General features: G+C 51.1%; 1 protein-coding gene across 1 annotated transcript in view; it reads left to right on the top strand.

The window, feature by feature from the left end:
• The window catches only part of UBE2G1 (ubiquitin conjugating enzyme E2 G1), a 55,204-nt gene extending 40,878 nt beyond the window's left edge, over nucleotides 1-14,326 (top strand). Inside the window, exons 4-6 of the mRNA XM_036756152.1 lie at nucleotides 557-735; nucleotides 5,514-5,636; nucleotides 13,330-14,326. Coding sequence (XP_036612047.1) covers nucleotides 557-735; nucleotides 5,514-5,600 — 266 coding nt within the window. The 3' untranslated portion in view covers nucleotides 5,601-5,636; nucleotides 13,330-14,326. The remainder of the gene's footprint in view (nucleotides 1-556; nucleotides 736-5,513; nucleotides 5,637-13,329) is intronic.

Below are 14,326 nucleotides of genomic sequence, written 5' to 3'. Positions count from 1 at the left end.
ATCTCTGCCACCAGAACCTCAAACAGGGTCAGAAAGAGGTCACAGACAGGACTGAAATGACCTCATCTAACATCCTCCCGTGCTCCTGCACTCCTCTTGAGGGGATGGTGTGGAAGCAGTTCCCCTCTGCTCTCTCCCTTCTCCCTCCCCCTCTTTCCTCTCCCTAGGTCCTGTCTGGGTCCACTGTCATCTCGGAGCCAAAAGAGCAGGGAGAAAGCTAGAAGACACTTAGGGGCATCTTGGTCCCCTGAAGCAGCGGCTCTGTGAACTTGTCTTAAATATTTGGGTAGCTGTTTCCACATCCTTGGTTTCTTTTGCATTTCTTGGGGCTGAAGGCCAGAGAGGTGGCCCTGGCCTCCGTCCCCATGTCTGTCCCTCTCAGGGCAGAGCTGGGAAGAGCTCAGAGACACTGCAGAGTGCTGGCAGGTGATGGGGCAGGCAGGGAGCAGAGTCCCTGTGGCCGCAGCTCCGGCCAGCACCATCCGGAAAGCGGCCCCCTGGGCCTGCCGCAGAAGGCCACCAACCCGTGTTTTCAATGTTTGTGGGTTTCTTTCAGTTGACAAAAATGGCGATGTCTGCATTTCCATCCTTCACGAACCTGGGGAAGACAAATATGGCTATGAAAAGCCAGAAGAGCGCTGGCTCCCCATCCACACAGTGGAAACCATCATGATCAGCGTCATTTCCATGCTGGCGGATCCCAACGGAGACTCGCCCGCCAATGTGGACGCAGCCGTAAGTTGGAAATAGGCCTTCCTGAGGCGAGCTGAGTGTTTTGTGGTTGTGTCTGTCAATTTTGGATGTTTATGGCTGCCTTGTGGTGTGGCTGCCCTGCAGACCCCCTCCTCTTTTGTTCCCCTCTTCTTCAAACAGCCCCCCCCAAAATGGTCCCTGCCCTGGGGGAATTTGTGCTCAGCAAGTGGGAAGTAACAGACACCTGAGCCAGACATGTGGAGGGGCATGGTGGGGAGGGAGGAGGTGCAGTGTGTCACCTCAGCCACAGGTGCATGGACAAGGCAGGAATTGCATGTGGCCTAAAAGTTACTCCAGAAGACCTTCCAGTCACTGGGATTTGGCCATGTCTGGCCTCAGTCCACGGCAGAGCCTCGCCCTGAGATCCCTCTCCTCCCTGACTCAGAGGCGACATTGTGGGGCAGAGCCGAACCCACTGCTTGCCTGTATCCTGCAGGAGTCCCATCCCGTCCGTCCCCCGTCCCCCCACCTCCCCCGCCTTGATGGCCTGCTCTGTCCTCTCGCTGAGCCAGGCTCTCTGGGCTTCTCTGGTTGAGACTGGAGGGAAAGGCCCTGACGACCCCTTTCCTGGCCTCCTTCCTGGGCCCTCCCCTCCTGGGACGCTTGGCCTCATACTGTCTCTACCGTTAGCAGCCATCTGCTCCTGACCCCCAGTTTCACTCATCCCCTCTGCAGCGTTGAGCCTCACTCACCCTCATTCTGCCCGTCCCCGTGGTGTATGCACACCTCTGGGCTCTGTCCTAGCGAGGCGTGCCTTCAGTGATCTCATCGGCACCCTTGGGGCCACATCTCACCTCCAGGCAGGCTCTGGAGGTTCTGGTGACCTCGGGTGGTCCTCGCCTTTGCCCTCCACCCCCTCAGCTTCCGCTCAGGCTTCCCTCTGTCTCCCCTGCTCAGGAACCTGCCGTGACTCCCTCTTGCCTCTTGGGTTGAGTGCAGACTTGCCGGGCTCTTCAAGGCCCTCAGTATTTGGCTCTAGCTCACCTCTATACCCACACTCCTCTGCATCTCCTCTGGGCTCCAGCCAAACTGTCCTCTTCTCTGCTGGGGGAGCCGGCCCTGACCCCTCGCTTGCTTGGATCTGCCCCCAATACTGTTGGGCGCAGGAGGATGTCTGACCCTCGACCCCATTGCAGCCAGTCATCAGGCTGGTCCTCTGCCTGAAGCCTTTCCTGATCCCCCTTCCGGCTCTCTCGGTTTAGCCCGTGTGCACTTGGTTTCTGTCTGTGTTTATTAGTTCAGTTTGGGTGCTGTCTCTGCGGTCTTCCTAGTAGAGGTGAGAATGGGTGGTCTCATTCTTCCTCCTCGGACTCCCCCAGGCCTAGCCTCGTCCCTGGTGTCTAGACGGTGCTTCATCTGACACTTTTGGGTTGGTCTTTAGTTGGAAGTGCTGGGCCTGCATGATCCATAGCCCCAGGAGGACGGGGCCTCTGAGCGACTTGGCATCATAGAAGGGCTTGTGTCGATCACACTGGATCTTGCCTTGCCCCGTGCGTGGGTTCGAGGTCCTGGGCTTGGGTGGGTGCATGTGTGCTTACCGACCACCTTCCTATTCCTGTGTGGGTGGTGAGTCTTTGGAGGGATCGTGCTTGTGTGCGTACACACGCGTGTAGCTACTTCACGTGTCCAATTGGAGCTAACCAGTAAATCTGAGAACCTCAGCTTGGGCCTCTGCATCCTCATCTCTCGGGTAGAATCTAGCCTGTCCAGGGCTTACAGGAGTCCCTTCTTCCTCCAGTTTGTTTCTTGGTCTCTGTACTCTGGCCCTCACAAGTGCATTCAGCGTTATAGGATGTGTACCTGACAAAAGGAACTCATTTTACGTAGGAGGACATGCAGTGGGCAGAGGAGAGCTTCCCTAGCTCAGTGTGCAGGGAGGGCCACCCCTGGTTGCAATTTAAGTCACCATGGTAGTTCTTGGTTACCTCTGCCCACTAGATCCAGTCCCCTTGAATCTGGTTTAACATGGACCTGCCTTGTACAGAAAAAAGATTTGGTGTGGAACATCATGCAAGACCATGATGGTGAGGCATGCCATTACTCGAGAAGGCAAAATGGTTGTTCGCCTAGTGCCTGCCCGGTGTGGAATGTGGATTCTGGAACTCCCTAGGAATGGGGGATTTCTGCAAATGAGTACCAGGGGTGGTGCACTGCTCTTCCTCCTCTTGGTTCAGTCCTGTCTCCAGAGCTTCCTGGTCCCATAGTTATCACCTCCGCCGCAGTAAACTCTGCGGTATCCACTCCGGCCTAGCCAGCTTCCTCGGCTTTTCCAGGACCTGCTTCTTTTCTTAACTGTCGATAGTTCCTTTCACCCAGGACAACATTTACAGGGACGTCACAAGAGACGAACCCTGGTGGGGGTGGCCAGCCTCACTTCAGCCAGATTCCCAATTGAGAGCTATCTGTAAGTGGGGGTTTTCAAGACCCCTTTCCTTGGCTCAGAAGTCACTCCCTAGAAGCTGCCTTATGGGTAACAGGAGTCGAGTGGGCATCATATTGTTTCTCTGAATCCTACCCTCTGACCCAGGAGAGGGAGAGTGACTGATGGCCTGAGCTGGGCTGATGTCAGGTGTGTTCGGCTTGCCCTGCTGGGCTGGCACACAAGCTCATTCTCCTACGTGAGGGAATTTCCAGGAAGAGAGACCCAAAGCCTTCACTTTCATAGTGCGGCTCAAATCTGCTCCCTTCTCAGACCCTCACATGGTCCATCTGAAAAATGGGAAGAGGCCCAATGGAAGATAATACAGGGTCAATAGAAGCCTTTTATTTCCAAGTGATTCATGAGCTTTTCGTATCAAGCCTGGCACCTGTGAGCTTGGCCCTCCTGACTTGGGGGAAGGCCTTTTATAGAGGCCGCTGGGCTCTTCTACCCCTCCCCCTCCTCCATGATGGCCCCCTTCCAGGATCTCAGCAAAGCTGTCAGGGCCTCAGAGCCCCAAGGGAGGTGGTGTTCCTGGGGCCAATAGCTAGCCTTGTAGCCTTTGGAGATCCCAAGTAAGAGCTGCCAAGTGTTAGAAGATGAGGGAGGGTCACATGAATGAATGACCACTTGGGGAAGAGGAAATCTACTGTGTGCCAGGCACTGTGCTAACCAAGCACTCTACAAAGAGTCTCTTGCTTGATCCTCACAAGGACCCTGGCAGGTGGGTAGTTTTGTGATCCACACTTTACAGTTGAGAAAACTGAGGCAGACGGGCTGTGACCAGCCCAGGGTGGTTTCTGGCACTCTCAGCTGCTCAGGGAGCAAACACCAATGGCATAGTACAGCTAGTCAGGTGTGCCTGCAGGGCAGACAGAGCGGCCTTGGGGATATGCCTTCCTTGGTGTCTTTCCCACATTCGTCATTAGAATCTTCAGGATGAGTGCCGTTCAGAGTTGCTGGACTTTTGTGGGCTCCAGCTGCCTGCCAGACAGGGCAGAAACCACTCACTCTGACCCACTTGCGGGATCCAGTCCGCGTTGAGCGGTGCCTGGCGGGGAGCCCCAGCTGATGGTGTGCCTCACCAGGCACTGCCCTCCACACTGCCAGACTCTATGGAGCAGAGCTTCATTCTCAGCACGGCATTTTACAGACAATGTAGATGAACCAAACTGTTCAGAGAGGAGAGGCTTATCTCAGGCCATCTCAGAGGAGAAGCAGCCTTGAAGACAGGATCCAGGGGCAGGGAGGAGAGATTCCGCCCAGGCCAAGCCCAGAGAGCCTCCACCCCTGGCAGGAGATATCTGTGGGTCTGATGCCCTGAGGGAGGGACAGGGACACCCCTGGCCACAGAGCCAGTCTGGGCCTGTCCTTGACACCCCCAGGTGTCTCTTGCACACTGCCCCATTGGTCTCCAGCCCACTCCTCCATATTTGTGGTCCTGTGTATTCTGTGAACTCTTGGGAGCAGAGAATACTTCATTCTTTGTCCTTACTAAGTTTTTGTTGATTTCTGATTGACTGCCCAGCTTAGGAGGCTTCCAGCCACCCCACCCTGTCCCTCCATGGCCACATGTCTGACCCCATAGACCGCTTCTCAGACTTTCAGGATTTGCCCTTACAGCATTCAGCCTCTCTGTGCCTCAGTTTCCTGTAAATTGAAGGGGCTGTCCTTGATGGCTTTCTGCCAGTTCTCTGTGTTCCTAGGCTCGCTCTCCCTCTGCCCATGAGGATCTCTGGTGGCCTTTGAGCTGTGGTCCCGTCTCTTGGTCCTTCACACCCTTCTGCCAGCCAAAGCTGAGGGCTAATTTCCCAGCCCCCAGAGCTCCTTGCACAGTGTTTTCTGCTCCTTGAGGGCTGGGGCTGCATTCTCAGTGCCTGCCCAAGGGACGTACATTATAAGTGCTTGTTGGTTGGTTGGTTCAAAATAGGAGGGATTCCAAATGAATGTACAGTTAGACTCTACGGAGGTGTCCTATGTTACGCTGAACTCTCCTCCCCTCTTTTTTCTTTTACTCTGAGGGATATCTATCTCTCTTTAGGGGACATGAGGGCAGGGATATATAAATGAAGCTGACCTCTTCTGATCTTCCCCTTGCCCCCATTTGCATTGAATCACTGCCACAGATGCCTGGCCCCACTTGGGAGGGCGCTGGATTTTTTTCCTTGCAGCACCTGGTACAGTTCTTCCTGCCTAAGTTTTGTCGATTTCCCTGTTTCCCATTCCGTCTTTTTATGTGTAAAATTGGCCAGTGTGTGGAAGTTTGCGATGTTTGAAACATAGTCAAGATTAAGAGGAAGCGTCTTCTAATCCTCTTGGGCTTTCGTTTGTTCACCTGCAGAAAGAATGGAGGGAAGACCGGAATGGAGAATTCAAGAGGAAAGTTGCCCGCTGTGTGAGGAAGAGCCAAGAGACTGCTTTCGAGTGACCTTTGGCTAGCAGCTCGTAGCTTCACTTTTTCAGGGTAAGTGTGTCTTTCAACCCTAAGAGGGTATGTTTCCCCATTTAGTTAGTAATCCTTCTGTTCTCAAGGCTCCAGGAGTTGGCACCAAAGCCCAAACAAAAACATCTGTCCTGTTGCGGCTCTGGTACCAGCTGGCAGGACTGGTCTGCCTTCATCTCTAGGCCAGAGGACCGGCCCGGCTTCGTCTCTAGGCCAGAGGACTGGCCCAGCTTCGTCCTCGGGGCAGAGGACTGGCCTGCCTTTGTTTTAGGGCAGAGGACTGGTCCGGCTTCGTCCCCGGGGCAGAGGACTGGCCCGGCTTCGTCCCCGGGGCAGAGGACCGGCCCGGCTTCGTCTCTAGGCCAGAGGACTGGCCTGCCTTTGTCTCTAGGGGAGAGGACTGGCCCAGTTTCATCTCCAGTGAATCTGCAAGCAGAGTACCAGCCTGGCTTTGTCTCCAGGGCAGAGGACCATCTGGGCTTCATCCCTCAGTTCCCCACCAGTGGCCTCTTAGGGTGTGGCACCTTGGCATCTGAACATTGACGTGCACGTAGACTTTGCTCCAAATGATTGTCATCAGCTGTTGTGTGGCCCTTTTGTCAATACAACATGGGTCCTGCAGACTAGGTCCCAGCACGGGCACTTAGGCGCAAGTGACCCTGGCAAGTGCTTCTCTCCCAGGGCTCGAGTTTCCTTTTCCACTAACGGAGGGGCTCTCAGTGACCTTCCCAATCAGTCCTGGACTTGAGAGCCTGAAGTATAAGTGAAATGTGCTGCCCAGGGAAGCCTGGTGCTGGTTGTGGGGTGGGGGTGGGGGGGTCAGGCTCTGTTCCTCTCTGCTAGGGATCCCCTTTTCTCCTGTCTTCTCTCACTTGCCTCCTGTTAACATCCCCTGCTGTTGGACTTGAGGAACTGCAGGGTCAGCTGGATAAGAACACTGTTCCTGGGTTCAAGTCCAACCTCAAAGACTTAGCAGTGATAAGACTGTGGGTCTCAGCCTCAGCGTCCTCATCTGTCAGATGGGGATAATCATTGAATCCCCCCTCCCAAGGTTGCTATGATGATCCAAGGAAATGACCAAAGTCCAGTCCTTGGTGACTCCTGTGACTCCCCTCTGCAGTGGTATGTATCAGCTCCTTTTCTGAAATCCAGATGGCTTTGGGGATTGGGGAGACCTTGCGCCCAGGCCATCTGAAAATCAGTTGAAGCAGCCAGAGACGATTCATCCAGAAGAAAGAATGTTTAGGGGCCCCTGGTGACAGCCCTCTAGGACATAAAGGGTCACCATATGGAGAAGGGATTAGATAGGCCCCAGAGGGGCCAAAGCTGGGAGTGATCCGGGCTGGTTTGTGTCTGGAACCAAATCTGCGATAAAAGTTACCCAGCAGAACAAGGTGTAGCACGGCCCTTTGGCATCCACCCATCCCTCCCATGGCAATCATTTGCACCCCTTGCCTGTATCCACAAGAATAACATTCGAAACTTGTGTCGTATACTTTGCCAGAGGTTAGGTAAGTCTGAGAGCAAATCCTCATAGAGAATTTCATCGAAAAAATGACAGCAAGATAATCTGCCAAAATTTGGGGGGTGCAAGCCACAGGAGTCCCCCAAGGAAAACCATAGAGTTGTGCACTCTTTGATCAGCAAGAGAGAGAAAGAAAGCGGGAAGCTGGGGTTTTTTTTTCTTTTAAGTAAACTGTATAAACCACTAGTATTAGTCACCATGTTGCCCAGTGTACAGCCAGTGAAACTGAACATTTAAGTGGAATGAATGAATATTTATAAAATGCACAGCTAAGTAGAACAAGAAGTAAGCAGTTTAAATAACCTAGTCTTAAAAAAAAAGAAGTGGAACAGCCCCTCAGTGAACCTCCAGAGGAAAAAAGCTACAGGGCCAGATGGATTTACAAACAAATTCTCTTTTTAAATAAGTTTCCAATTTTCATATAAATCGGCATAACTGGTCAGTACAACGAACCTGTCGTGTGATGCCTGTGGAGGAGGGGGCGTCGTCTCTTCTCTTCTCTTGGGTCCTGCTTCATTGTTCCTGTTTGTTACGTTGACTCTTGATTTTTGGTGCGTGGTTACTGTTTCCATCACATCGCTGTAGTTACTGCGTATATTGTTTTCTTGGCTCTGTCAGCTTCCCTGTGCGTCGGTTCATGGTGATCTTTCCAGGCTTCTCTGTGTCCCTCCAACACATCATTTCTTACGGGAATCTGCCATTCCATTCATGGGCCATTCTCGGCTGTCACAAAAAGTGCTGCTGTACCTGGAGTACGTGGGGGCTTCCTCAGGGTTTAGGCCCAGCAATGGAGTCTCTGGTTCAAAGGAGATAGACCTTTTAGACACCTTATTTGCATAATTCCAAGATGCTTTGGGGGTATCATTTCACTATAAACTATCAAAAATCCGAAGAACAGTTCTTCCCAGCATTGCACAAACTGTAAATGAAATAGCAAAAGAAGGTATTTTGTCAGATTTGTTCTACAACTTAGGTATGTTCTTGGTACCTAAGCCTGAGAATGCTGAACTTGCAAAACTCTGGTCTGGACAGCCAGATCCCTCCTCGCTCAGAGCCTCTCTTCTCGGCCGGCGGTGCATTGACCCATTGCTGTTCAGAATCCTTTTCCAACGCTTGCTTCTGTGATGAAACCAGGTTCCACCAGGGTGGCTCTGAGGGAGCCAACTTTGCCAGGGCTCTTGTACGCACGCCCCTTGCTGCCGCAGGGGGGGGAGTGGGGGGGTGGGGGGGTGTCTCAGCATGAGAGTGAGGCCTGGTTGTGGTGGAAAGGCCAGTTGGAAATTAGGGCTAATTAGAGTTGTCAGACCCCACCCTAGCACCCCTGTGTTTAAGATCCATTTTGTTCACCCCTTTTTTAAAACATGGATTTTGTTTTATTTGTCGAAGGGAAATAAGACAGATGGGGTGAAGTCCTTGGGAAGGGAACTCTCCATTTTTTTGCAGGTTGGCTCCGGGTGTTTTTGACAGGACTGAAGCAGAACCTTCTCACTTAGGCTTGTACAGATTTTGGCTCAGTTTTTTCCCCCATCCACTGGTCCATTATTTATTTTATCAAACAAAAGCAAAATTGATTTCCGATGAGATAGCAAAGGCGATCAAGTTTGTTCTTGCTAGTTTATTAAAAGAAACCAAGTTTAAAATTTCCGCCTTTCCAGTCCTCTTTGGTTTTTTCTTCTTTCTGGCCACTTGCAGTATTTTTTCCTTGACCTGATAGTTCTGGAATTTGGCTGTAATGTTCCTTGGAGTTTTTATTCTGGAACTCTTTGCTGAGGAGATTAAGAGGCTTCTTTCAGTGCCTGTTCTGCGCCCTGGTTCTAGCACATCAAGGCAGTTTTCTTGATAATTTCTTGAAAGATGCCACCCAGGTCCTCCTTGGGATTATCCAGTGATTCTGACACGGTCTCTCCTGGCTCTGTTTTCGAGGTCATTTGTTTTTCCTGTGAGGTATTTTACTTATTCTTCTATTTTTTCATCCTTTTGAACTTGTTTGATTAATTTGTGATGCCTCAGTGCCATTAGCTTCCGCCTGCCCACTTCTACCTTCTAAGGAGTTGTTTTCCTCAGGTAGCTTTTTCACTGCCTTTTCCATTTGGCCAGTTCTACTTTTTAAGAAGTTGTTTTCCTTTTCCGGGCTGTTCACTCTTTTTTCCTAATTCTCTTATGTCACACACTCTTCTCCCTCTCTTATATGATTTTTAAGCCCTTTGGGGCTTTGCCTTTAGGTACTTTGACAGTGTTGTCGTCTTCTGAGTTTGTCTCGTTCTTCCCTGTCACCATAATACCTTTCTATGGTCAGGTTCTTTTTTTTGTTGTTTTTGGCTCATCTTTTTTGCATTTTTCCTTTCTTTTAAATTTGAGCTCTGCTCCCAGGGTGGAAGGGGCACTATCTCAGGCTTTTTGTGCCAGGGGCTGTAGGCCCTGGCTATTAACCTGGTGCTGTGCTAAGGTCCAGTGTCTGATGCTACACTTAGGGTGGGGGGCAGGAGTGGCTGGCACTGCCAGAGGCCATAGGGATCTGGCAGCTTACCTGGTGCTGAGCCAGGGTCCTAGTGCTGGTGTCTGGCATGTGCTGAGGCTGGGGTGTTTCTGCATTTCCCTGAGGTTACACTGGAGAGAGTGGGGGGTCTGGCTGCTGAAGGCTACCTGTTTGCCCCGCTTTGCTGAAGCAGGTGGTAGGGGGCCTAGCACTAGCAACTGTCTGTCTGCCTAGGCACTGATAGGGTTGGCATCTGTCTGCCCAGGGCTGTGCTGGGTTGGTGTCTGACTCTGGCTTTTTCTTCTTAATTCTGTCCTGGATATCCTTGGAGTTCCTAGCTGAGTCATGGCCCCAAAGCCTTGACTCCTAGTGCCGTGCTCAAATACTTTAGTGGGTTTATAGTCTTGAGATAGATGGTCCCTCTAAGGATGCACATAGCAGCTCATCCATGCCTGCCCTTCCCCAGCTATTCTCTTTTTAAAATAATGTTTCATATTTCCCCAATTACTTTTTAAAACACTTTTTAAACTTTTTTTCAGTTTTGAGTTCCAAATTCCATCCCCCTCTCTCTTCCCTGTTCCCTGAGATGGTGAGCAGTCCGACAGGGACTATCCTGTGCAGTCGCGTCAGACATTTCCATGCTAGTCATTTTGTACAAGACTCAAACAAAAAAAAGAATGAAGGAAAGGGAGAAAGTGAAAGCCCATGTGCCTCAGTCTGTGTTCAGACAGCGCCAGCTCTGTCTCCAGAGGGGCAGAGTCTGCTTCCTCATGAGGCCTTTGGGATTATCTTGGACCGTTGTATTGCTGAGAAGAGCTGAGTCCTGCCCAGCTGGTCGTCGTACCATGTGGCCGATACTGTGAACAGCCTTCTCCTGGTGCTGTTCGTTATGCACCAGTCCATCCAAGTCCGAGTTTTTCTGAAATCATCCTACTAGTCATTTCTTACAGCGCAGTAACATTCCATCACAATTGTGTGCTGCCACCACTTGGTCAGCCATCCCCACTGGATGGGCATCCCCTCCATTTCCACTTCTTTGGATCAGTTTCTTCACCGTCATGTTCAGAAGGGCGTTTCTGGGCAGACACAGAACCATAGGGATCAGGTGGTTATGTGATGCTCAAACCTTCCATGGTTGAGAGAGAACAAATGCACATTGTGTGGCCACCCTCCGACTCTGGCCTTCTTTGTCTGCTGGGCTGTCTTCTCTTCCGGGGAGTCCTGCCTTTCTCAACTTCTCATTTCATCACTGACATCTCCTAGGTACTTGTGGCACTCGGACCTCTTCAGGAGCCCCTTGGGCTGCCTCTTGTCCCTCCCACTCTGCTGTTCTCATGCACCCCTGTGTCTATCTGGTGCTGACTCTCCACAGGGCCCACGTTTAATAATTGTGTATTGGACCACTGATGTCCTCAAATTGGAGACCAGAGCTAGCTGTGAGCATGGGTACAATTTCTTAGTCTGGACCCAACAACTTCTCTAGTACAAAGTACATTTGGGATCGGGGGAGCCAAGAGAACAGGGGCTTGTGGCTTCAAAACCCCAAATTGTTTCACAGTTGGTTAAGTCATGGCAGGTGTGTTACTGTTTTAAAATACAAAAACAATTAAAGTGTTATTCCTCTGTGCCCTGGCATGCCTGAGCGAAATGGTCCTTGGAGGGCCAGCTAAACCTGAACACAAAGCTCCTCTCCCCCTCCCCCCCAAAGTATACATTGCATGCCCCTTCCTCCACCCCTGCCTCTCGGGTCCAGCTCTGCCACATCCAGTTCCAGGATGACAGCCTGATGTGGTGCCCCCCATGGCTCCTCACCTGCCCTCTGCATCTGGTCACAACAAGTTGAATACCTTGACCTTAGGACAACCCTTTGGATACTTGGAGCCTGCTCCCCATCTTAAATTCTCTTTTGAGGTTTGACATCTGTAGTTCTACTACTCAGAGACTTGAACTCAAGGCCTTTCATCATCCCACCATTCTGCATTCAGGAGGGACCAGCGGGCGGTTCTTTCCTCTCCTGTACATCCTCTACCATCTTGGGCTGGTTTCTCCTTGTCCATGGCAGGGGCACCATGCTGGAGTCTTTATCATTCTCCCTTCCCACCTTTGCCCACAGGGTCAGACCTTTCTCACTCGTCCCCAGGTTATGTTCAGAGACTCACCTACGTTCGCTCCCCTTGCTTCTCATCACCCTCCTCCTTGCCACTGCCTCCATAGAGCTGTCCAGAGCTTCCCATGTCACTTCCTTGTTTGAGCAGCCTGCCCTGGAGCCCCACAACTCCAAAATAAGACAGGCGCCTTCGTCTGGAACTTCACAGTCTCCACTTTGGCTTCCTTTGTTTCTTCTGGGATTCCCTGCTTCCTCGCCCATCTCTTTCCAAGCTGCCCAGGATGGCTGAATCTGCCTCTTTGCAAATTTTCTGTTCATTCTGGAGCTAAGCAGAGAAGATGACAGCCCTCCAAAAACTTGGGGAGTCAGCCCTCTCGTCTGCCTAAGCCTCCAGGCCCCTGGCCACCTTTCTTCCCCAGGATGCCCTGCCTCATCTACCTGGGACCACGGAGCTGGCTGCTGAGGGTCCTTCCACCTCTCTACTTGCACGAGTGGCTATCCCTTTCCTTGCCCTGGGGCCAAGACACTGTAGCCAAGAACTCAGTCCAGCTGTGGCCTCGGGAAGCTCGCGGTCTACTCAAGCCCTTCGTCCTCTTTGGATGAAATGCTTTCCAGCCGAAGCTTTTCCATTTTGTCTTTTGGAAGCAGATTTGTGAACCACCTCAGCATAACCTTGACATTTGCCCTTATCAAACTTGATCTGAAGCTGCCCTTCACTTGATGAGTCTGCTGTCTGTGCCAAAGATGATGGGGTTCAGCAGGGCCGGTCCCAAAGCCATGAGCTGTGGTGACACTTTAGGGCTCCAGCCATTTCCAAATCCACCCTCTTCATAAGGCCTCTCATTTTCTGCCTGAGAGACTGAAAACCCCTGAACATGTCTTCAGCATTCCCCCTCATCTTGCCAGAAAAGGAGATGGGGCATCATCTCTGACCAACCAAGCCCCCAGTGCGTTGGCCCCTCGCTCGAAGGCCTTTGCCCTTCTCCATCCTGCTGAATCCACAGCTGTCACCCCATTGACTGGCTGCCTCCACTCTCATCCAGGGACTTCTACACAGTCATTTTTTTTGTGGACCTTTCCAGGCAGAGAACAGAAGTGGACGAGGGACAGCCCCTTTCTCCATGTGTTTTCTCTCATCCTGATGCCTTGGGTGCTGAGACCTCTCCCACTTTTCTGGGCTGATCTCCCTTCTTTCTGAGACTGTTAGGAAGCCCGGCAGACTGGTTCTCAAGGTCCCATTGACATATCTTGAGGTGCAGTCATCATCTCCACCCCCAGGAGCCAGGATTATTTAGAGGCAACTGGGGGTGGGGGGGTACCATCATGCACAGAGCACAGGGCCTGGCATCTGGAAGCCCTAAGTTCAAATCCAGCCACAGACACAGTCCCCCCCTCTCAAGATGGTGGTGCAAGTCACATGAGATCATAGTGCTCCATCTTCAGTTTTCCTTGCCCTCTCCACTGAACATAATATGAAAGAGCATTTTTTTAACCGGAGAGTTTCCCAAGAAATGCTGTGTCCCTGTGACAAGTAGGAAGGCCTATTTCCTTCAGTCTGTGGTGAATGTTGATGGTGAGCCTGATGTTGTGTTTGTGTTTGTCACAGGTCTCCACTTGGGAAACATGGCACTCTCCCCACCTAGCTGGACTGATGTCGTAACAAGTTGGCAAACGCTGGCTGGACCGGGCTGCAATCAAACACGCCAGTATCAGTGCTGACAAGAGCCTCCAAGTGCCAACTTAGAGATGATGACGCATTCTGAATTCTAATGAACTGCTTTAACCTTCAGGAAGAATTGTAAAGACGTGTACATAGCACAACGTGACCCGGAGAATATCTATACTGTCCATGTCCACCCCCATCCACGGTGTACCAAATGATGCTCTCGTAGTTAGACTAAGAATCGTGTACATTCGAAAGATTTTAGCAGGTTTTCTTTCCCTATTCATTGTTTCTTTATCAGTTTAAAGAGACTCCTTAAAGCATGTCAGATTAAAACCAATTAGGATTAAACTTGTCCATTTAATTTTCCTTTAAACCATTGAGGCTTCATTAAACGCTTTCATTTACTAGACTTTTGTATTTTCTTTGTTTGGAAACACTTCCCTGGGCTCTTGTACCTTCTGCCAGAGCATTTTCCAGTTGTTTAGTTCCAATACGGAGACTCTCACTAAGCAGCTACCTGACTTGAATGAGGACCTGCCCGGGACGGCCAGGCCTCGGTGCTCTCCTCTTGGCATCCAATCACGCACGTCTTCGATTGGGTGTAGCAATAATCTTTCTGGCCGTCAAGCTCTCGCGGCGCCCACTCTTCTGGTCCAAAGTCAGTGGATTGGAATTCACCCAAGGGGTTTTTTTGGTCCTTTGTCTTCATTCTGCCTGATGTTGACGTTGGACTCACAAAGCATGGCCAGCTGGAAGCTTTTCCCACCAATAACTTTTGGGTTTGTGATTGAAGATGCTGTGTCCCCCAACACCCTCCCCATTTCTCTACACCTAATGTACAAAGAAATTGCGATGTATATTTTCATGTAATTTGATTTTTGGAATTCTGTCACCTTATGTAGTGAGTTCTTCCAAAATATAATTTTTTCCAATAATT

Source organism: Trichosurus vulpecula, chromosome 4, assembly GCF_011100635.1.
Source record: "Trichosurus vulpecula isolate mTriVul1 chromosome 4, mTriVul1.pri, whole genome shotgun sequence".
NCBI lineage: Eukaryota > Metazoa > Chordata > Mammalia > Diprotodontia > Phalangeridae > Trichosurus > Trichosurus vulpecula.
The sequence above is the reverse complement of the archived record's forward strand: the minus strand, read 5'-3'. Positions and strand labels throughout refer to the sequence as shown.